The following is a 25,249-nucleotide window of genomic DNA, read 5'->3' as shown; positions in this document are numbered from 1 at the left end:
GCATTTTCATGTTGTTTTTATCAATAAATGTCACCTTAAATTAAATACTTAATAAACAAAGTAAAAAAATAATAAAAAGTTCAAGTGACCTCAACTCCAGGTGCAAGAATGTAACCATGTTCCCCTAAAATATTAAAATTCACAGTTTATTCAGGTTGTGATTTTTATAAGTGTCTATATTCATGAGGCAAAATTTTGTGTCTTATCAGTATGACAGCGTCTAACTGATGAGCCCACTGTCACTGTCATACCTGGGCGAAACGCATATGGAGTTGAGGTCACTTTAACTTTTGAATTGAAGTAAATACTTAATGCATTAACAACAGGAATTAGAGTGAAATCGCGCCAAAAATACTTACTTGCCTCAACTCAGTGACGTCATTGAGGCGTATAAAAATGTGACATGACACCAACACCAAACATGCGCAATCCCATATCTTTAGTAGTTGTATCATGGCATCTGCCAATGAAATTATGCCTCAGTTGGCGTCATGTCTGATTTTTTTAAAGTTAGTAGCCAGTTGCACTCTTCATTTTACAGACCGAGCCGAGTCGCCCAAACTTATTTTACCTGGAATTTTCTAAAATTTAATTCATTGCATTTCTTGGGTTATTTCTTAGTTTCCCCGCAAGATTTTATTAATGAAACTTATGAGGGAAAACATTTGCATCATCAAAAACTTGTTACTCTTATAAAATCTTTTATGATGAAGAATGACACAAAAATTGCCTTTTATTCTGTTATGATTCATAAAACAGATTTTGGCGTGTCGAATACGTATTATGAAAAACATCAAAGATTTTGTATGGAAATCCATAACAGAATAAAAGATCTCATCAAATAGATGTCAATATTAAGCAACTTAATCTACAAAGATAAGTAAGATTACAAACCAGAGATTATTTATTTTTATTGAGAGAAGGTATTTAAATAACTAGGAAAACACATACATATAGTATTTATATACAAAAAAAAAAGAATGTGAGCACTCAACATTAAAATTTTCAATTACAAAGAATTAAACTAGGCTACCGACACATTGTCAAAAGGAACCAGAACACCTGGAGGACCTCCAAATGAACCTGTATAAACCCTCTTTGGACCAGTTGCTGTAGTGGTAGTTTGAGAATTTGATACTCTTGGAATATCAAAACGTGATTGTAAATTCACCGAAGGTGCTGCCACCTGTCCCAATGGACGTACAGTGTGATCAGGGTCCCGAATTGAACCATCAGGTTGAACTGCATATCCTGGCCTACTTTGACCACCCAAAAATCCAGGAGCACCTCCGAACCCTCCCGTGTATTTGCCTCCAAAAACTGTTCCCGTGGTTGCCGACTGCGGTGATAAATTGGGAACAAGAGTTGAGCTTGTAAAACCTGTGAAATAAAATTGTTGTTTAAAATTAAATTAACTCAATTAATTAATGCCTTAAAGAATATTACCAATTGGAGTGGGTTGCGAAATTGGGGGATCTGTCCTTGTCGATAGTTGAACTGGTTGAAAGACGCTATTTGAAATCACTTTTCCTTGGTCGCTCTTATTAAATGTAAATTTGGAAGTTGGTTTTGTGGTCTGTTCTGTTGGTTCTGCAAAATTGTAACTGTTTATTGGAATGGTTTGCAATTGCAAGTTTCCGTCGATGTTCGAATTTACGTCCTTGTCTGGCAGCACTACAGCAGGCGGTGTAAAAAGTCTCGATGGTTCCGGTATTGGTGTAGAAGTAAAAATAAAAGCTTGATTGGTTGGGACAATGGACTGGGATGGGATAGAGTTATGAATGAAATTCAATGGTGGAAGCTCAGATGAAATTGATTTTTGTATTGTTACCCCATCAACAGTTTGCTCTGCGACATGATTTGTTGTTGGAAGGATTCCATTAAATGATTGCTGTGATTCCTTTTTTTCAGGTAATGAAAAAGGGACTCCCTGTCCTGATTTGACACTACCTGTCAGCCATGATGGAGTTGGAGTTGCCATTGTTGACGTGATTTTCGAATAAGATGTAAATCCATTTTGGCCAATTCTTGAGTGGAAGTACGGACTGAAAACTGGCTGCACTGTTGGTTTCACAGTGGGCTGTGTTGCCACAAAAGAACTTGGTGTGAACCCGGTTGGTTGTGCCGATGACTTCAACGTTAATTGAGGTATTCGAATTGTGTTTGGATTTTCAGTGATTGCGCTGAAGTTTGTCATTGGTTTATTTGTGGTTTTTGGGGAAGTATTGAAGATAGGTTTTTGGGTTAATGTGATTGGTCGGTTTGTTACAAATTGAAATTGAAATGGCTTGAAAGTTGATGAGGGTGGTCTTACAGAAGTTGTGCGGATAGATAAAGGAGTTGTGTTAGGAAGTGCTGTGGACGTTGATTTTACAACTGAATGAACTTGACTTGGTGGAAAACCAGAAACACTTAAAATTTTAAGATCTTCAAACGGCTCCAACGGTGGAAGCAGATTACTTGAGAGTGTGTGGTTATATTCTTTGTTATCTTCGGGAACTTCAAATGGAACCGCTATAGACAATTCAGGGTCATCAAATCCTTCCAACCATGATGGAAGAACTTCAGAATTCCCTCCTGGAAGAGCAAACACTTCATCAGAAATGCTATTAGAAGAACTAATTACTTCTGTGGTTGTTGTGGCGGGTGATGGAGTAGTTGTAGTTGTCGTCGTTGTCAGCGTAGTTCTAGCTGTTGTCTTTTTGCTTGTTGTAGTTGGCCTTGTAGTAGTTGTCGTTGTGATTATTGGCAGACTAAACGTAGTTTGAGCTCCTCCATTGATTTTAAATCCTTGATTGGTTGTTAATTTTAAGGGAAATGTATTATGTTGATTTATGCCAAAGTTGGTTTCTTGTGCCTGAGGATCACTTTCTTTTGGAGGCACTAAATCCCAAGATAGTATTTTTAGAGAGTTTTCATCACTAGATGGAGTATAAGGGACACCTGGTCCAACATCGGGGTCATTGAAATCCGCTAGCCAATCAGGCAATGTGTATTCCTGTTGTGTTGCGGAGTAGTCAGTTCCCTGACTGTAGAAAGCATCGTTTTGTTGTTGAACAGCATTGGGATCTAAAGTGATGGGATGGGACTGGTTAATAATGGATGATTGATCTAAAGGAAAGTTAGATTTATTGGTGTTGGTATAACCACCGGGAGATTTATTCAATTGCAATACTATAGGATATTCATTACTACTACTATTATTTTTACTTTTAAAGTTAGATAGATCTTGGGTTTGGGTTAGATGGTCTGTGGGAAAAGGATCAGGTGTAAAATAACCGATATTTTTTTGGTTAATGCAACAGTTCATGAAAAGATAGTTTTGAAAGTCAAGTTGTTGTGCGGTTTCGGACTGTGTGCTGTCGTCATTAGATTTTGTAAGTGTAGTCAGTGTTTTTGTCGTTGAATTTACCAAATTTTCATGGGATGACTCACCAACAAATGGCGGAAGCAAATTCTGAATTGGCTTCTTGATCTCAGTTATTCCAGAAGCATAATTGGGAATTTCAAATTGTACCCCTTGGGCGGTAATAACTTTTCGGCCATCCGGAGTTTCTATCGGCTGAGAGTAAGTTATTGGATTACCATAGCTATCAATGGCGTCTTGTAAATTATCAACCAATGGAGGTTGAAGTTCTAATGGAAAAGGCGTCTCGTTTTTTTCTGAAAAGTATGATATCTATATGCATTTTTGAAATTTGGATTTTGGAATACTTAAAAACAAGCAAAAATATTAAGTATGGTACGATTTTGAGGAACTGATCTCGAATGAATGCTACACGATGCGAATAGAACAAAATATTCTTATCTATGTGGGTAGGTAGGCAGGCTATAAAAAGGTCTCGAAAACTTTCAAAACTTCGATTTTGATTGTTAATTAAAACAGTTTGTAGAAAAAATATGTCTAAAACATATTAACATATTTGATCAATTAAAACAGTTTGTAGAAAAAATATGTCTAATACATATTATTTTAACTGATAAAATATACATACTACTATACAAGAGGAGGATTGGTAAAAAAATCAGCAATAACAATTAGAAATAAAGTGAAGTATCATACTTCAAGTCAAGTTTATTTAAGTATGTATAGGAAGGTCCAATAGAAAAATTAAATGTTTATCAAAGAACGTTTTCTTTTATATTTCCTGCCAAAGATGTCCAGCACTTAATTAGCGTCCATTTTGGCCGCAAAGTCTTGACGGATATGTATTAAAGCCAATCCATTTAAAACCCTCTTCTGTCATCCTGTTGCGAAGAAATGATTTCAATTGACGTAAGGTAGAGAAAGATCGCTCAGCAGTGCTAGTAGTCACTGGAAACGTGCACAGCAATTGACAAAGAGTTCTAAGATTTTTCAGCACCGTTGCTCTTTTATATACTAGGATATTTTCTTTCTTCTGTTGCCACTCTCGCTTTAAAGCTAACAAACAAGGGAGGTCTTCTTTACATGCTTCAGCGCGTTACAAAACATCTTCTATATCTTCGTAATGGGACAGCAACTTTTGCAAGTGCCCGATTTTTTGCATGGGAGCGCTAGGGAACCTGGATGACATTTCACTTAACATATACATATAATCCAGAAAAGGAATATTTACTAAATGTCGGTAATATTCTTCAACTGACTGAGTCTGAATGTTCGCCCGATTTGTTTGACGGCCGGTGATTCTGCGGACCGAGATTATTGCGCCAATTTCATTTGCGATGACATCAGCCTGATTGAAATGTTTTTTGAATGTGTCCGTTCTAGTTTCACGTTTTCACTTATTGCAAGGTCGTTTATTTATTTGTAAGGTGGTGTTTTTCATGGGAAAGGGATGCAACAAACAATAAAATTCGCATTTACAGCCAGAAATAGACAAGTGTTTCAATCAAGTTCTTTCTGTTATTTTATTCATATATCTTAACAACTCTTATAATTTATTTGTTTTGCTTTAAGTGTGTTCTTCTTCTGGGTAGTTTTGCAAACTTTTTTTTAGAAAGAATAGAGTATATGTGATTACAGAGACTAAAAAAAGAGTACATTTGCAAAAAGAAGAGTACAATTTATTTCAAGTCTTAATGATGTATTTTTAATTTTCACTTAAACTCAGTTCATTTTAGTTTGAATTTTCATCTTAAAAAATGTTCATCGAAAAAAATAAGTTTTTCAACGCAAAGCAGTTTGATTTTAGGGAAGGCTTTTCCACAGAAGATGCTCTTCTAGCTTTTAGTGCAATTATTTACGAAGGGCTCGACGAGAAAAAATGCTGTGCTGGGCTTTTCGTCGATATTACTAGAGCTTTCGATATGGTTGACCACAACATTCTTTTAGATAACTTATATGGCATTGGTTTTCGAAGTGTTATGATAAGTTGGTTTACTTCCTATCTCAAGGATAGAAGTCAAGTAGTAAAAATTGGTGAGCACATAAGTAACTCTCTGGGTCTTAACAGGGGAGTTCCTCAAGGATCTGTTCTTGGTCCAATATTTTTTCTAATTTTTATTGATTCCCGTCTGACTTTGAAGTTTCGTGGAAGGCCTACAGCGTTCGCAGATGACTTATGTAGGTATTGCATATGATTCAACAAGTCCACTGAATTGAGTTGCTGATATTAACTCTCTGTCGACACACGGGTGCGAATTTGGCACGACAAAAATAACAATTAAAAAAAAAAGTGGGTACAAAAAAGTCTCTTTATAATGGTGACAATATATTTTTTTTGGAATTGTGAGTACAATATTCCAATTCCTCGGGAAATTCTACATAAATTTCATATACGTATTCTCTATAAAATATCAGACATTAAAAAAGTTCTAGGGAAAGCGACATGAAAAAGTAGAAGCCAAATTCACACCCGTGTGCCTATCACCACGTCACAAAAGAGAGGTGTGCCTACAGAGGGTTAATCTCGACATAAAATTAATAGGATTTTTTTTTTTCGACTAATAAATTAATGATCAGCACCAAAACAAATCTTATGTTTTTTAGCCTCACTGATGATAAGGACCCTCCTGATTTTGAATTCTGCTTTCATTTGTCACAATGCAAAAAGTATCTTCATCTTGGCTGTTCGTGCAACGAAGCTTATGATGGAATAATTTATAATAATGAAAAATTTTGAACCTAAGTTGTTGTCAAATTGAAATTGTGATTAAATTTCGATATTTGGCTGTATTTATAGACCAAAATATGAACTGGTTAGACCACATCTCTTATCTTAAAAAAACATTTTCGAGTCTTTCTCCGTCATAATTACATTTAAAAAAATTCCTGAGCTCAAACACAATAAAACCAGTTTAACGAAGAAAAAATAGTAAATATTATTTTTATTTTATGTGGAGCGATTGAACTTTAAAATTGAATTAAAATCAGTTTATTTCGCTCTATTTCATTCAAGACTGCAATATGTTGTTTCTTGTTGGGGTGGGCCTTATACGACTAATCTACAAAGTCTTCTTGTTTTATAAAAAAAATGTTACGAATAATTACAAGTGCAAATTGCTTGAGCCCTTCCATGGATTTTTTTTTAGAAATTTGGGGATTCTATTCTACCAGTAAAACATTTGTATTATTATAAGGTCTTAAAAAAGTTCTTTAATAAAAGTTGTTTTGCAAAGTCCAATCTTTGAAACTCGTTATCTACGTAGCAACTCTGTTTCTTTAGTATACATTCCCCCATTTCAAACTGTTCAGTGTTCATTACTGAAACTTCTTTACTATTATATCCTGTAAACTATTCAATACACTACCTTTAAATATGAGACTTTTACGATGCCTTCCAACTTACTTAAGGCAAGTTAAGCTTTGGCTTCTTGGTTTTAATCATGAAGAAATCAGAGTTCCGCTTTCCTACATAAATCTTAGCTCTCTAGTATTTATTGATAACATTGTTATTATTATTTTCTTTTGTTTAATGCAAAAATTTCAATAAATAATAAAACCTAAATCTTAATGTTAAGTAATAAAAAGTAAAAATCATATTAAATCCAATCAAATCAATGTTCACTTCACATTTAATCAGTTTATTTTAGCTTTTTTTTGTAACTTTAATTACTATAAATATTTATACACTACTTGTATTTTCTTTTTGGAGTGCTATTAAAACTTATGTTTAAAGAATTAATTAAAACTTAAAACTAAAACAATTTTCGTCTGCCGCTTTCTAAAAAAAAACTAATTTGCAGCTAGGTTTCTCAACGACAAAAATATTAAAGATAAATATACATTTATATAAACATCGCAAAGAGGGTGCAACCACAACGTGAAACAGAATTAGAGAAATGTATTTTCAAATTAACTCGCAAAATATTGATCGCAGAAAAAAATGTATTATGATAAAAGTTGTAGAAAATACAATACACTAAAAGTTTTGTCCTTTTATTTGGTCAGAAACCAAAAATGGCCGAGATGTTTACTAAAACCTGTCTTTCGTTAAAACCAAGATGGCGGCTAGAGCTCGATTTTCCCGAAAAACTCGTTTTAAGCTCCCAGTGACCCCATCTACCATCTACCTTTCTATAAAAAAAAAACCGTACGATTTTTCCCATTTCGAATGTTTATTCAGACTGGAATGGATGACTATAAGTATTTGTTCAAAGTTTTAGATCATAAATGGTCAAAAAAAATGGTCGGCTTTCGTTTTTAAAGATACTTTTTTTTTTATTTTGCCGCTGTCCGCTTGTCCGCGGACCCAAAGGAATTTGTCAACAAATATTTTTCAGAATACTATTTATTATTTTGAAACACTGCAGCGAAAGACCGAAAAGCAAGAATTAAACTCCGAAAGAGTTACGATACCTATCGAGACGTAAGCGTTTATACACAAAATGTACCTACACACATTATAAGGAGAAATTTGTATTTTTTGCAATATAGTGGAGTGTGATAAAAGCATGAAATTTATGTCATTGGTATTATTCATAATAAGAGTTATTTTGAGATATTGGGCCGCCTTGTATTTTATCCGGAAGGGTAGATACAAGCGTTTTTCTGTGTTGAACTTGCTTTATTGCATATCATAGCATAAGTAATAAAACATTTTTATTACTTACTACATAATATTTTACCTAGGAAGATAATTACAAGCCTTCTAATAACCACACATTTTGCTTAAATTCATTTAATTTGCTTCCTCTGCATCGTTTTAAACACTCTTAAAGATAAAATATTAAGTGGCCCAATGTCATAAAATGAGGGTTATATATTGTACTAATCCCATTATCCCATTAATTTGATCCCATTATCACAAGTTGCACAATTATTTTTCATACTTTTACTTTTGCACCTCACACCTTCAAAACATTAAATTGTATGGAAATTCAATATAAAAATAAAAGCAAGCTCTTTGGGTTTGTCATGAAAATCAAATATTCCATTGTAAATATAAGATTTTTTAATTTTTGATTCTCATACTATGTATGTACCTACATTTAAATTCAGTTCAAAAAAATGCATACATTTTCCATGTGGTGCAATAGTACCATTTCAAAAATGTTCTTTCTCAATAAAAAAAACACCCAGAAATATTTTGATGGGCATATTTTATTATGCTTTCTATCGTATATTAAACGTACACACCAAATTTCATCAGCCTAGCACTTATAGACCAGTGCCAATAATTTGAAAAAAAAAAATTATTAGCAGCATAAAAACAATTAACCTCCGTCGCGTCAAGACGTGTTCTTTAACTCGTTCTTTAACTCCATCGAAGAACGAAAATAAAGCTAAAAAATAATGAAATTTCAAGAACTTTTCAGTTGGGAGTTTTTTTCAGAATACGCCGGATTATGACAATTACAACTCAACTTTTACTTTTTGAATCGTTATACCTAAGAAACGGTGGGTCTTAGGAAAAAAGTGACATGACACTTTTTTTATATAATAATCTGGTCTACAATTCTTGCATTGAAAATTTTTTGATAAGTCTTACCGTTTTGCTGAAAATCGTGGAAAACCAGTTTTTGTGACCTTTGACCCCAAGTAAATTTTTTTCCAGGTCTCGGATCAATGAGGACTTTTGAGATTTAATTTATGATGGTATTTCCAACAATCCTACTAAATTTCAGCTTGCTGGGAATTAATGTTACCTCGGATGTCTACAGGGCCGTCTTTAACTATCTTGGGGCCCTTGGGCACACAAGAATTTGGGGCCCTTTTGGAAAGTAAAATAAGTACAATGGTTGGCTAAAAAGCAATGGTTGGTTAAAAAGGGCTGCCAATATATCGTTCCATATAAAGTACCTAGTGTCTTTATTATTGGTAGGGGGTGCCAATAATACGCACATTGAGACATCAAACGTTGCCACTGCCAATAATTGTACATTTTATACTGCCAATAATTTCCCTGCACCGGTTATAAGTTTCTGTTTGAAGAATTGGAAAAAAGAGCTCAAACGGATTGATAGATTCGCTAAAAACTCGATACAGACGATTTGTACGTGATTTCTAAGAGACGTTATTTTATTTTATTTTATTTTATTTTATTTTATTTTATTTTATTTTATTTTATTTTATTTTATTTTATTTTATTTTATTTTATTTTATTTTATTTTATTTTATTTTATTTTATTTTATTTTATTTTATTTTATTTTATTTTATTTTATTTTATTTTATTTTATTTTATTTTATTTTATTTTATTTTATTTTATTTTATTTTATTTTATTTTATTTTATTTTATTTTATTTTATTTTAATGTCTCCTTTTTAACGGATATCTCCAATATAAAGTTTTCGAGATATTGCAATTTTCTCAAAAACGGATAAGGATTTTTCTTTGAAAAAAAACATGTAATGCTGCAAATAAGAACGCACTTTTGAAATAAGAAAAATATTTTTTGGACCGTTATTAACGGTACCTACTTGCCATAGAACCGATTTCTTAATGTAAACGACACAACCGATTTTAATGAATATTTTGACATAAAAAGGTTTATACAAAAAAATTATCAAAACATTGATGTACCGTCGATGAGCCGGCAATAGTTTTTTTTTTAACGTTTTCCAACGGAAAAAGTATTGATGTTTTTTGCCAACGAATTGATTCTTTTTTCGTCTTTTAATACGAATCTACACATATTTTTACACTGATTTTAACACGCACTACAAATTTTACAGTTTTGCGAACTTCCAACAAAATTATTATTTAAGGAAAAAGATAATGGAAGAGAATTCGTTGTTTTTATCAATAATAAATAATCTTACCTACAGTGTTTTCTTGTTTTTTGAAAATATTATTGTCTTATTTTTTGGAAAATTTAATTTGGGTTTGGTCGTTTGGATTTAAATTTTTGTCCGCATACAACGCCACATAATTTGTTTTCATTTTGAAAACATATTGTATTTTCCGTATAGGTGTAGAAAAAACTTTATTTGGTTGCCATATAAAAACTAAAATTTTTTGGTAGATGGTCTGCCCGACAAAAATGTTTTGAGAATAAATGTGTGAGAGAAATTTTCGTTCCTTCGGGGCCCCCCTGAGAATGGGGGCCCTGGGCACGGGCCCCGTGTGCCCTTATGGTAAAGAGGGCATTGGATGTCTAAATTGACCGAACTATAACCCAAAATATACTTTTGACTGTTAAACAATTCACGGGTCGTTTGAACACGACACTATTCGAAGTGTCTTTCACTCCAGATTTTTTGATGCATAAATGTTCCTTGGGGTCTAAATAGTAAGAAAAAAGCTTTTTTAAAATCTTTTATCGAGCTATTCGTTTTTGCGAGCCTAATTAGTTATGAAAAAAGCGTACTTTTTCGTACTCTCCTTCATGTTTTGGTTCATAACTCTGTTAATAATAATGGTAATAATGGTAATTTAAATAATGGCTCTATTTTTAGAAGAAATATGTCTCTTTTTATCCGCGTTTTAATTAAACTGATATCATTTTTAAATTTTTAAATTAACAGAGTTATGAACCAAAACATGAGGGAGAGTACGTAAAAGTACGCTTTTTTCATAACTAATTAAGCTCGCAAAAACGAATAGCTCGATAAAAGATTTAAAAAAAGCTTTTTTCTTACTATTTAGACCCCAAGGAACATTTATGCATTAAACGACCCGTGAATTTCTTTATTCACGTCAAATTAAAATTTAATGAAACTTTCGAAGTTTGAAGTATTTGCCTATAGGCAAAATTAAATTAATATTAGAAAATTAACTTTAATGGACAGTTATTTGAATTAATTTATGTAATGTACTTACTATTTTTTAATAGTTTAGTTAGAAACTAAACTCACCATAGTGAGTCTTTAATGCATTATGCATATGCATGTCCAAAACTGCCTCAGGGTTGTCCAAAGCTGCCTAGCGGGCATTACCAAAGCACAAATATATTCAAAAACAAATATTTGTTTTTTTAACGTTCGAGAAAAACTTTTTTAAAAAGTGTCCTAATTTACCTTTCTTTCCCCTAAGAAATTTTTGTTTATATAAAAGTATAGATTTTGAATAAACAAATTGTGGCGATCATGAACAGTACTTTTTTTTAATTCCCCAAACAACAGGTGTATGAGGAGTACTTCTTCAGAATTGTCGAGTTAACAGACAAATAAAATAAAAACAGAATAATGTATGTATTTCAATTAGTGAAAATAGCGAGGAAATCAGGAGTGCTGGTAAAAACACCAGCACTGTTAATATTAACTACTACTACTAGGAGTCTCTAACTTATTTCTACGGGATAAACTTGTTATTGGATATGATTCAACACTCAGTAAACAATGTATGTACCTGCCTAAGTTAACAGTTGTGTATACATTTACATTCATAAGCCAAAAGTTCTTGAATCCAGTTGTTGTTGTTGTTCAAAGATTACAATCAAGTTGTTTCGACTTTTAAATTGGCATTAAGAAGATAACGAATTCAAAAACATGGCTTTACGAGTAGATTATGTGATGTGGTGTAATTTAATTTCAATATTCATCTTTAGGTAGGTATATTGTCAATGCAATTGTTGGTTGACATGGAAAAGATTTTAAATGCTCTGATGTCAGATAAATTTCAAAGATCCGGTTAACAGGTCGATGGTCTTAATATTATGTAAAGGTAAGACGCGGGATTTCAAGGACAACTTGTTAAAATAAGTTATCTATAAAAATATAGCTAAGGTGAGGTGGTGTGCTAGTGCTTTCATAGAATAAAATAAAATTTAAAAATTAAAGTTAAATTAAATTCAATTAAATTAAAGGCTCGAAAATACTTGAGGGAATAAAACGCAGTCAATTTTAGCTAGAAGCTTGCCGTTTTCAAGTTATTTTTACCGCATATATACATTTCTCACTGCGGCGGGCGTTTGGTCACACTTTTCCCAATAATATTTAGGTTTGATTGTTGCCGTTTTATAAATTGTGCTTGTGAAGGTTTATTTACAATGTCGGGAATAATCAGGGGAGGGCAGCAAAAGAGAATGCATGGTTTGATTCGAACTGCAAAGAGGTTATCTACCCTGAAAGAGGAAAGTTTTCGATGTTATAAAGCCAATCCCACTGAGGAAAACCGAAAAAAGTTGAAACAAGCTAGAAAAGCCAGCAACGCCCATATTCGACGAACCAAATTTTTGCATGATCAAGAATTAAGGCGAAAAATACTTCAATGTAACAAAGGTAGTAAAAATGTTTGGTCATTTGTAAGAAAACATACGCAATACAACCTCGTCGTCAGTTCCCACGCTCGTCTTCAATGACACTCCTTTTGTTAGCTCTCTGGAGAAAGCTAACCTACTTGCGAGGCAGTTCGCTGCCAACTCCACATTGCCAGATAGTGTCATGACTCCGGAAGTACTTGAGCGCGTAAACGGATTCATGGGACGAATCTTCTTTCGCACTCGTACAGTATCAAGAGTTCTCAGAGATCTTGACATACACAAATCCGCTGGCCCGGATAGTATCTCCCCATCGTTCTGACGAGGTGTTCTTCCACGCTGCTAAAACCACTGCGTAAGCTTTTTCATTTGTCCTATTCTACTGGTCTCTTCCCGAGTGAATGGAAAACAGCTTTTGTCTAGCCTGTCCCTAAAATAGGCGAATCTTCCTCACCCTCCAATTACCGAACGATTGCACTTACATCCCTTCTTTCCAAGGTCATGGCAGAAATATCTCGAGGAACGAAAGCTTCTTAATGACCGACAGTACGGCTTCTGTAGCAACAGGTCCACTGGTGATCTGATACTTTATCTCACCGAGCAGTGGAACAAATCTTTACATCGTTTCGGAGAAAGTAAGATTGTTGCACTTGATATATTTGATAGAGTTTGGCATCAAGCTCTTCTTTCGAAAATGCGTGCTTTTGGCGTCGATGAGTCTCTTCTTCGTTGGATTAGAAATTACCCTTTGAAACGTTCAATACAAGTCTAATTAGATGGATTCAAGTCTGAAACCCACAAAATAAATGCTGGTGTGCCACAGGGCTCCGTTTTGTCTTCGACTGTCTTTCTCATTTTTATAAATGATTTCCTGTCTAAAACTTCTAATCCACTCAACTGTTTTGCTGATGATAGTACTCTCAGCTTTTCATATTCGTTTCCTAATTCTCGCCCAAGTTCTTCGGAAGTGGATCTTAAACGGCTTAATATGATAAGCTCATTAAATTCTGATCTTGATAGCATTGTCCAATGAGGAATAAGAAGTCGCGTAGAATTTAATGCCTCGAAAATTCAATGCTGCTTACTACCATTAAAGCGGAACCTGTCTCCTATGCCACTATCCATGAGTGGGACTTCCATCGAGGAAACCGAAAAGCTTACCATTCTCGGTATGTGCATTACAAACCACCTCCTGTGGAATGAACCCATATTTGACACCGCTAAATCCGCTGCAAAATGTTTAGGCTTCCTACGAAGATGCATGAAATTTTTCTCCCCGTCTGATCTAGCAGTTATTTATAAGGCATAATAAATTCGTCCAAAGCTTGAATATAACTCCCACATCTGGACAGGTACTCCAATAACGTCGTTGAGTTTCTTGGATAGAATACAAAATAGAGCTATAAAAATGATAGGCGATAGATCAATAACTGATACAATTACGTCTCTCGAGCACCGTCGTAACGTCTCATGTCTAACGTTGTTCTATCGTTACTTTAATAAGCAGTGCTAGTTGCATTCCTAACCCGGAAACAATTCAACCGTAATACTCGCGCTTCAAGGAATGCCTAGAGTATACCTAGAGTCCAACTTCGGACGTACCGTCAAATACAGAGATTCTTTCTTCAGCCGCACTACACGAATGTGGAACGCGTTACCCGCCTCTGTTTTCCCATCCCATTTCAAAACTAATGTTCATCGATATCTCCTTTCAACCCCCTCCCTATTTCCCTAATGGTCGTACTATGTTCACCATATTAAGGGTACATTCATCCCTTTAGTGCGCGCTTATTATAAAAAAGCAAATAAAAAAAACTACCTTACCACTTACTAGTTCAAAAACTCCACCATTTTTAACCTGGAAACCTACACAGAGAAAAAAAGACCACATAAAATAGAACAAAAACAATAAGATTTCTCTATGGTTTTCATCCAAGAAGGAAACCTTATTAAAACAATCGGGTTTTCCTTATTGTTTTAAAATCTGCACTTGTAGGGTTTTGAAAAGAAAAAAAAAAAACGACGACCAGGCCGGTACTCGAACTGGAGACTTCAAATGATTAGTCGCCAACCTTACCACCTGAACCAACCCGCTTTGAAAATATTGATCGCGATTTTTGTTCTAGTACCAAGTTGCAAAAAAAAAATGAACTTTTCACTCAAATTTTAATAAGATTTTCTCTATAAAAATAATAAGAAATCCTTATAAAAAAAATCTTATTAATCGTTGCTTTTAATAAGATATCTTCATAAAACATATGGGCAGTAAAACAATATGGCAATCTGTTAGTTTCTAGGTGGTCATATTTATCTCTGTGTACAAATTGAGGCACAAAGTCACCTTGAAATAGTGGTTACTTTGGGAAACTATTGAAATCTGTTATAATATGTACGTCCGTATGGCAATTTAAATAAATCATATTAAAGCAAAACTTTTCAAGTGTATAGATTCTAATGTATTTAAACTCAAAAGGAACATACAGTGAAGAAAATAGGATTTTTTTTAACTATGTTGTTTAAAAGCGGTTTCTTCCGAAGTCGATAAAATTTCAATGTTTTGAGTAAAATATTACGTACACGTAGAAAACAGACCACATAGAATTAAGCGGATCGCACCTTAATTTAAGCGGATTTCTGCATGGTTTTTTGCTAAGATGAGTTTCACCTTAAATTAAGGTGACATCACCTTAAATTAAGGTGACAAGTCCCATTAATTTCTTGAATGTGCAAATTAAAAAAAAAAAACTAGCAGCCACCGGAGATCAAACCTACAACTGTTGGGTTACGAGGCCAGTGCCTTACCACTGTGCTATCTCACTTTTTGAAAAGAATATGATAAACTGCAAGTAAGGCTAAAGAGTGACTATAATTTTAAAATTTTTATTTTTGGTCGGTTTTTTTAAGATGAACATTCACATTAAAATAAGATGAAGTTCACATTAAATTTAACTGAGTTTAAGTGAAATCACCTTATATTAAGCGGATATCACCTTATTTTAAGGAAATATTATTTAATGTGAGCATCATCTTATTTTAAGGTGCCCTTTTTTTCTCCTTGTAGGATATTGAAAAAATTCTAGAAAATTTCAAAGTTATGAACGGTTTTTTAAAACTAAAACGTGTGGTAGACAAAGTAGTGATTATAGTTAGGGGACATTTTTTTTTACAATTTGAAAAATGCCATTCGAAAGATAATGCAAAAAAAATGCAAAAAAAAATATGTTCAATAAGAATTTTTTTCTTTCGTTTTAATTGTCGACTCATGTATGGGTCGTATAGGTATAGGTACATAGCTGGTCTTTCTTACGCCCATTTTTACCCCAGTTTAAAAAACATTTTGATCAAGGGGCACGGAAGTGCCCAGCCAAGTTCTCTAGCAACTTTGGCACTACACCCTTACTTACAGGAAACAACTCAGGCCATTTTCGACCCCCCTCTAACTTCCACAAAAAAGATGCTAGAAACTTCAAACTCACTACATTTCACTGGTCAAAACCAAACTCCTAACCAAATTTCAGCTTCTTACGATGATTAGTTTCTGAGATATAGGGCTTCAAAAATCGCAAAAACCGTAACTGACTCACTTACAGATTATCAAAATTATGGAGAACTTCCCGCTATCGTAGAAACTTGAAATTTTACACGGTGATAGGACTTGTGGTGTATACAAAGGGAAAAATAAATTTTGAGATTTTCAATTCAGGGGGCGTGGCATCCGCCCATTTCCGCTGAATTTTCATCAAATGTTATAGAGCACTTCTGATTATCGTAGAATCTTGAAATTTGGTAGAATGGTAGAGCTGGTAGTTTATACAAAGGAACAAATTTAAAATTTGAGAATTTTAGCCAGGGGGCGTGGCAACCGCCCATTTCCGCTGAATTTTCATCAAATATTTTAGAGCACTTCTGATTATCGTAGAATCATGAAATTTGTTAGAATGGTAGAGATAGTAGTTTGTACTAAATAAAAAATTTACAATTTGAGAATTTTTGCCATTTTCACTGAATTTTCATCAAATATAGAGATTTTCAATTCTACAGCCATACCTTGCAAAAAGTAGTGAAATCACAACAAAAACATTACTGTTAAAAAAAGAGCCAAGTTCTCCTATGTTGAAATTATGCTGGTACAAAAAGTACTGAGATGTAAAAGTGTACCAAATTCTAAAGTTTGGGTTCAAATTTGTATCAATAAAATTTTGATTGTTTACTTGGCAATTTTTGAAATGACTTTAAAAATCGGTAACTAAAAGAAAAATTCTAAAGAGAACAATCAAAATTTTATTGATACGAATTTGAACCCTAACTTTAGAACTTGGTACACTTTTACATCTCAGTACTTTTTGTGCCAGCATAATTTCAACATAGGAGAACTTGGCTCTTTTTTTAACAGTAATGTTTTTGTTGTGATCCCTATTTCGTTTAATTTGTTCGTAAAGCATGTGCAAGTGAGCAGAAAGCACACTATCCCATAATGCAACAACTTGAAGGAACTGCCACGTTATGACAACAGTTTTAGAAAATATTTACTTAGATTTTACTCTGTTGTTTAATTCTTTATTTGAAGGAAAATGGGCTTTTAGTTAATAATGGTGTTTAAAATGGTTTTTAAAAGCAATATTGATGGAACCCCAAAAGGGGCCTATGTGAATAGATCACTACTAATCCCTCTCTTAAAACCATTTATTCTTCTCTAATTAGACAGATAAACGTATATTGTGCATAGCTATGTAGGTAATTTCACACATTAGAAAAGCTTTGAAATTACAAATGATCACGCATCTGACAAATTTAAATAAAAGCAAGCTGAACCGGCTAGGTTGTATAAATTATAATTTTTAATATGATTCACGATATAAGTTGAAAAGCTTGTCTTCGTCTTCTCTTTTAAGTAATAATCCTCGTGACGAATAATATTAAAAACAAAAACCAAAGTAGTTAGTACAACAATAACAATGAATTAAATAAAACATATACATAGATACTCAATAATTTTAAAATAATGCAAAAAAAATAATAATGGAGAAACCCATTTCCTTGTACCACGATTCAAAACAAGTGATTATGAATATTCTCATATCTGATTGATGTCTTTGTCTTTCTCTTAGTAAAGAACGAAATAAAGGTAGCTGACTGCAGAAAAAGTTCAATAAATTAATGATTGATTGTTATAAGCTAAACTCGCCTTATTTTTATTTTCCAAAAACGGCGATGGGTAGGGGTACATACATCAATTATACATATATACATCATTGATCATTGTTATATATAGAAAACAAAAAAGTTTTTGACAAACCATTAGCCTTGTGGATTTAATTGGCTTTGATGTATGGAGGTACAATAACCTACTATGCCAGATATTTTCACGGATATGTAATATGCATAAAAAAAAGTTACAAATTCGACATTTAGAGATGGGTTTTCGCTTTAGTGAAAGATTACATAGTCAGATAGTTATAAACATCAGGCAATGCTTCAAGTTCGTTTTGGTTTTTGGCATATTTGTTGAGTCTTAAGGGGCTAACTCATAGAATCCGTCGCTTGCGTTACGTCGAAGTTTTCAAAATACACACGTTCTTAGGGGAACCGACCCATAAGTAGCCCAACTTTCAACTTTTAAATCCGTCGTATCCTTTGATCATGGGCGTACACACCATTGGGGCAAGCGGGGCGGTGCTCCGGGACCCCCGATACGACAGGCCCTGACTGGAGAGAATGCATAGAAGACAACTTATTATGAAAGTATCAAAGCAACAAGATAAGATATTTGACATGAATCACTTCAGACACAAGGGAGAAAAATTATTTATTCTTTAGTGTAATGTAATGCATAATGAATTGGTAGCCATCAACATAATATTTCATCTAAAAAAATAATATTACTTCAGAGGCCCCAAGAATATAAATCGGTTTTTTGAAAGAAAAATTATATATTATCTTAGGGCCCCAAAAAATGTTACTTGAATAATCTTAGCCAGCATGAAAGGATATACACAGAAGCCCCATAAAAAAGTCTCCTTTTCTATATCAAAAGAGCCCCCAAATATCAAAGGAGAATCAAAATTTATTTAGTCTTCAAAAGTCTTCCACATTTCACATACGAATTTCAATTTCGATCTTTCCACCCTGCATATAAATGGGCCAACTATAAGAACTTCAATTTCATAAACGAAGACTGACCAAATCTACGAATATACCCCAATATGTCAAAAACTTATCCGAAAGCAAAACCAAAATAACAAATCAAACTTTGAACAAATGTACAAATGGAAAATCAGGAAAATCCATTTTTAGCAATTTAATTTGGTTTGTTTTATTTCTAACGTCTCAAAAATAGATTAAGGGCCATTTTTTTCACTCGGAGTTGAACATAACTTGAGAATTTTTAATATAAAAATTCTCAAGTTATGTTCAACTCCGAGTGAAAAAAATGGCCCTAAATATACATAAAAACTACTCAAAAATAATTTTTAATGATTCAAAGCAGAGTGCAAGCATATTGTCGGTAAATACAAAAGAGTCGAAAATCGTGATCTTTAGGAATGGAACTGGCAGACTCACAAGAAATAAAAAATGGACATGGGAAAATGTGAACCTGTAGGTTGTAAAACAGTTCAAGTATCTTGGAGTTACTATAAAGCCACAGCTGTCGTTCAAATTACATCTCAGGGCAAAATTAACGGAGTCGAAAATGTCCATCAATAGCCCCAAGTAGTGCTGTAAAAGTAACGACAAAATAATTCCAGCATGTATTCGTTACTTTTGATACTAGTACCGCATCATTAATATCGTTATTCGTTACTTTCGTAAGTTTCGTATTAGAACGATGAATTATTGAACATCTGTGAAGATAAACACCTGAACGCACCTTTAGTAATATAAGTGTGACCATGCATTTAGATTGTTTAAACTCACCCACTGGAAGTATGAAGCGCCCCCTCCTGGAAAGGAAGTTTCGAGAAGCAAAGACGAGAACCTTCGAGGACATTCTCGAATTTCGAAATTCTCGTATAAAAGGGCAGCGTGGACACCGACACCGACCGGGCGACCGGACACAGTTTAATTTTGAAAGTAAAAGAGTACAGTACAAAGTGAAATAAAGTGTTGGAAATTGTAAATAAAGTGATTTAAAAATGTGTCTGTTTGAGCGAATAATAAAAATAAATTGTGTTGAATTAAAGTGGGTTTTATTTGAACGGAAAGATAAGTGAAAATTAAATAAACGAAATAAGTTTTATTGTGTATCCGATATAACAACACAGTATTTTTGGTGTGTTTCGTTTCTTTCGCATGCTTCGTATGTTTCGTACATTTCGAATATTTCATGTATTTGATATTTTTCGTATGTTTGGTATTTTAAGTATGTTTCGTACGTTGCGTTGGGTGTAAACCAAAAATCAATTCACAAACAATTGTGAAATGACAAGTTGTTATACTGTTAGTTGTTATAATGTATGGAGTTGGCCGGTACATGTATAACACTTCTTTCAATTTGCCTCAAAAATTTTCTATGAATACACTATCCAGTGTATTATAGAGATCAGTGGTGCCAAGGTTCAATAAATCGTTGTGTTTTCGATAATTTTTACAGATATATCAAAAGAGATGTTTAGGGTATTTTCTCTATGTGGCCGAAATATACCCACGCCATAGCCGTATTTAGGGGGGGGGGGAGGTTATGGGGTTTAACCCCCCCGAAATTTTTTTTTCAGAAAATCAAAAGATATACTATAAACAAATACAAGTCTAATATGGGCAGCACTAAATGGTTTGTTTTTGTATTTTAGTGATTTGATTACCTATCTGAAAATCTCCCTTTAAGTCTCTACCAATTTTGTATCGTTAAAGAAGCAGCTGTCGATGAAGTTTTTATAAGGGAAATCAAATTTTTTTTGGTTCTTTACAACGTTTGGTAAGGGATTTTTCAAAAAACTAGTTTTTGCCTCTTTGACCATTTCCTTAAGCACCATGTTAACACCTTAAAATGCTCTTTTAAGAACCCTTTAAATACCACAAGTATTTATGCAAGGTTTTTGGGGCCGAGACTAAACTATACTTTTTAAAAGGGTTTCGGTGTGCCGAACTCGAATCCAAAGACAGACATATTCGATCCCATCTCGTTTTTGAAATATTACCGTTAAATATATTTAAAAGTTCAGTATATAAGCGAAAATAAATGTATCCATTTATTTAGAGAGTGTAGTACCTATGTACAACATTTCGATATTTTTTTGTTTTAAATTATAAAATTATACAATTTCCGTTTATTGTTGAATTTCAAAGTGAAGTATAATTAGCTCATGCCAAACAATTTGGATTATTTAAAATTTTTGTTTTTAAGTCGGTATTCTGCTCCAAAATTTCAGTGCGAAAAAAAGTCAATTTTTCAATGTTTTATATATAAAATTGTACGAAATAATTGTTTGTATAATAAAGCCTAAGAATGGTTAAAATTTGTTTCTTCAAAAAAATTTTCTTGCTCGCTAACGCTCGCAATTTATATCACCCAACCTATCACTCTTTGTACCAATTTAAAATAGACATGTCGCTGAATATTCGGCCATTTTTAAATTCGTTTACGGTAAGCAGAGCTATTTTAAACTTTTAACTACGAATTCCTCTCCTAAAAATTACTTAAAAAGGATATTGGCAAGTTTTTCGCTTCGACTCTAATGACCATTAGATTTAGCGGGATTAAGGGGGGGAAAGCCCTCTGGACGACAGCTTTTTCAATAATTTTTTATGAAAAACTGAAAGCACTTATTAAAATTTTTAATAGAACAAGATATTACTGACATTACACTGTGCTACAAAAAAAAAAAAATACACCCGAGAAATAACCTAGTGTATTCTGTTCGTATGGTAGAATAATGCATACAAATATTTTTGTTATATTTTTGGAACTCTCCATTTTTTTTTATTTACAAAAAAACATTTTTACAGACCTTACGATGTAATCTATCAATATTTCAGTCATTTTTCTAACAACTCTCAGTATGTTATATGTTTTTGGAAAGAGGATCTCCAGACCTTTTGAATGATGTATATAAGTCTATTGTTTAAACAAATTCTATGCTATTTTTTCGTAAATAGAAAATGTGGCTTTTCATGATGTGAATTGCAAGGTGCACAATAGGGTGTTCGTTATTTTAAAATAATAAGAATTTCTATGCTCCTAGGAATAAAAATGTATGTTTTTTAATTTTTTGACATTAAACGGGTAAAAAGCGATTTTTGAAAAAGTCTGAAAAAATGACTTTTTTTACCAAGCTAAATCTCTAAAATTATAACAATTAAAAATCTGAAAAATTTTCACATGATAGCTACACTTATTAAATTTGAGTTTGTAAAGTTTTAAATTTTTTGAACGAATGGTTTGGCTGGAATTTAAAATTGATCGAACAAGGTCCAAGAAACCCCATGTTATTCCCATAAGAAACTTCAATCGCTTGGCGGCACGGGTTAGAATTAAGTTAGAGACTTGAAACTTGGGGAATATTTTTTTTAGTTTATTTCCAACCATATAAGATCCTAGGAGCATAGAAATTCTTATTATTTTAAAATAACGAACACCCTATTGTGCACCTTGCAATTCACATCATGAAAAGCCACATTTTCTATTTACGAAAAAATAGCATAGATTCCGCATTTTTGGTCAAATTCAATAAAAAAAAATACGCCAATTTGTGCCTAAATGTATATTCTTTCAGAATATAACCTTATTTTATTTTTTTGTTTGTTTTATTTTGCAAAAAAAAATTGGGTAAAGTTGAAAAAATTGGGAAAAAAATCACTTTTTCAAGATTTGTATGATAAAAGCCTACACTTAATTTGTTTAAACAATAGACTTATATACATAATTCAAAAGGTCTGGAATTCCTCTTTCCAAAAACATATAACATATTGAGAGTTGTTGTGTATTTTCAGTGTCGCACCGTGTTATTAAGTATTGATACAAATTTTTTCAAATAAAAAAATAACAAAATGGCGGCTCTAGAGCCCTTCAAAGTTGGCGCCTCTAGTTTGCGTCGTGCAACGCACAGGCCCAGGAAACCATCTTATATCAAAAGGGAAATTTTTTTCCGTTAGATGATATTAATACGCATTGCATGAACCTAAAATTATTTTTTGAAAATGAAAAATAAAAATTAGAAATCAAAATACGAAAAAAAGGTGTTTTTCTTACATAGAAGTAGTTAAAAAAAAATATTTACTGTACAAATTTAATTCAACTTTTAGGTTCATGCAATGGCCAATTCAAGGAGTAATTTGCTTCAAATTTCAAGTCGATAGCTTCATTAGTTTTCGAGTTATGTACGTTGCACGGCGCGGAAAAAAATGTGTTTCGAGAAAAATGCGTTTTTAGTTTTCGTTTTTGTACTGTGGTAGACTCGGAACGCATGGGTTTCGGGACTATCTGGGGTCTTTTGAGGCTCCATTCACGGCTAAGACCAATAAAATTGTTTCTTCGGTTGATAAATGAAATTTTTAGGGAAAAAAATAATAATGCAAAAATAAAAAAAATCCAGAGGGTTTTCCCCCCTTAAGAATCGACTGCAGTTACATATAGTTGATACAAAGTGTTGTGATTCCTAAAAAAAAATTTGTTTGGTCTGAGCTAACCCCCTCCCCCGAAATGAAATCCTAGCTACATCTATGACCCACGCCGCAACCAATGTGTTTATTTATGGCCTTGGTGTTAATCGTCTTGAAATGTAGTTTAAGAATGTACAAATTTTTTTGGGTTTTCAAAAAATTTGTATACTTTCGGTGCGAAATTTTCAACACAAAAAAAGCAGACAAAACGAGGTTTGAAAATCACTCTCAATAGAAAAAATAAATGAAAAATTGTTCGATATTGTTGTATTGAAGTGTTAAAATTCCGAGATCTGCGCGATGTACTTTTCAAATAAAGGTCTTAAAAGAATTGTGATAAGATAACTGAACAAATATAAACATGAAATTACCAAAGCTTTGTCGAAAAATTAGGAAAAAATTCAAAAAAGTTTCCACGTTTCGTGGAAAAAAATCAATATACATATCTACATACCTTCAAACTCTTATTACATGAGAATGCCGCAACTAGTTTTAATGTTTATGGTATTAAAATGTAGCTTAGATTATAAAAATGGTTTTGTTTTTTTTTTTCGAAAAAAAGAATTTACACCCAACGTAACGTTCGAAACATACTTAAAATACCAAACATACGAAAAATATCCAATACATGATATATACGAAATGTACGAAACATACGAAGCATAACGAAACATACGAAATGTACGAGAAATACTTACATGCGGGAATCATTTTGTCGTTACTTTTACAGCCCTAGTCTGCACTTCTGCAGCACAACAGAGGCGGCGCTAGACCAAAATGAGGCGTGTACTAGAGTAAATTTTCGGGGCCCCTGAGAAAATGAATTTGGACTATTATTTTGAAAAAAATATCAAATCTTCCGTCCAAGTTCAAGTTCAAAATTCTAATAACAAACTTAAGACAAAACGTTTCATTTCAATGTAACCCCTGTTCCTTTGGGAGGTGCCAAAGTACTACTAGTAGCTTACTAGCGATTTCCACGACAGTAGATGATAGTACTAGATTAACCAAAACATCTACTATTAGAAGACTACCACTTCCAATGGAACAGGGCTGTAGATGAAAAACAAAATGCACGATTCGATCTTAAGTTTCAGATTGCTTTAATTTTTAAAACTTTTTATATGAATAAGATTTTTTGTTAAATGTTCTAAAACGTACATATAAAAAAAAAAAATAATTCGTTCTTCAAATCAAACAAAAAAACAACCTCTAGAATGAATTTCAGCAATTTGATTTCTTTTATTAGGGAGCGTTTTTAGAAAAAATCAAAATCGTTAGAAATCGCTATAAACATTTTTCGGAAAAAAACTATTTTAAGTAAAATTGATATGAAATTTTGAAGAAATTTTTAATCTACATTCCAAATTTCAGAAAAATTAAATGCAAAATTTTCTAAAATTTTACAATTCAAATAAAAATCAAACTTTCTTCATCAAAATAAAAACTAACACTTGATTGCTTTTTTGATTAAATTGTACTTTTCTAAAATTGGTACAGTATAATATAGCTATTTATTTTAATGTAGAAATTCTTGTTTTCGTCAGTTTCTCGGTTTCTTTTTTAGAATATAAAAGTATCAATTACCAATTGGAAAAGGGGAATAAATCCATCTCATCTTATTGTTGACAAAACGCAAATAACTGCACAACTTCTTTTATGGTTCTAAGAATGTAGTTAGGCTAGTCTCATGTTAGTCTTAAAATTTGAAAATTTACACTTTTCAAACAACCTGTAATATAGCTGAGTGCCATTGCTATATTAAAATAAAAAAATTAAAATTTATCAGTAGGAAGAAGGAAATAAGGCCGGGATTTGTTTCTTTCTTTAAACTATTGTTTTTTTTTTTAAATCACTTGTATACATATGTATATGATTTCTATTAGAAAATCGTTTTTTTTTTTTTTTTTTTTGTATAGAGACAAGATTTACATCAAAATGTAATTTTAGGAATATTGAGGACTTATTGCTTCTTTTAATTGGTGATTAAATTTTGCTTTTGAGTTGAAGAAGAAGAGACCGAAAAAAAACAAGGGCTCCCCCTGCTAAATACAAGGAAGATATATAAAAAATTGAAATTGTTTTTGTTGA

At 32.8% G+C, this 25,249-nt stretch overlaps 1 protein-coding gene across 3 annotated transcripts in view; it reads right to left on the bottom strand.

Moving 5' to 3' along the window:
* Positions 1-346: 346 nt before the first annotated feature.
* Positions 347-25,249, bottom strand: part of LOC129918696 (mucin-2-like) — a 31,042-nt gene continuing 6,139 nt past the window's right edge. Inside the window, exons 2-5 of one of the 3 annotated variants that reach the window (XM_055999403.1) lie at positions 3,436-3,663; positions 1,832-3,069; positions 1,447-1,759; positions 347-1,380 (exon numbers count right to left, since the gene is read on the bottom strand). In XM_055999403.1, coding sequence (XP_055855378.1) covers positions 1,025-1,380; positions 1,447-1,759; positions 1,832-3,069; positions 3,436-3,663 — 2,135 coding nt within the window. In that variant the 3' untranslated portion in view covers positions 347-1,024. Of the gene's footprint in view, positions 1,381-1,446; positions 3,070-3,435; positions 3,664-25,249 lie in introns of all 3 variants that reach the window. The other 2 variants (XM_055999395.1, XM_055999412.1) reach the window with 2 other exon arrangements.

The sequence above is a fragment of the Episyrphus balteatus genome, chromosome 1 (assembly GCF_945859705.1).
Source record: "Episyrphus balteatus chromosome 1, idEpiBalt1.1, whole genome shotgun sequence".
NCBI classification, from domain to species: Eukaryota; Metazoa; Arthropoda; class Insecta; order Diptera; family Syrphidae; genus Episyrphus; species Episyrphus balteatus.
The sequence above is the reverse complement of the archived record's forward strand: the minus strand, read 5'-3'. Positions and strand labels throughout refer to the sequence as shown.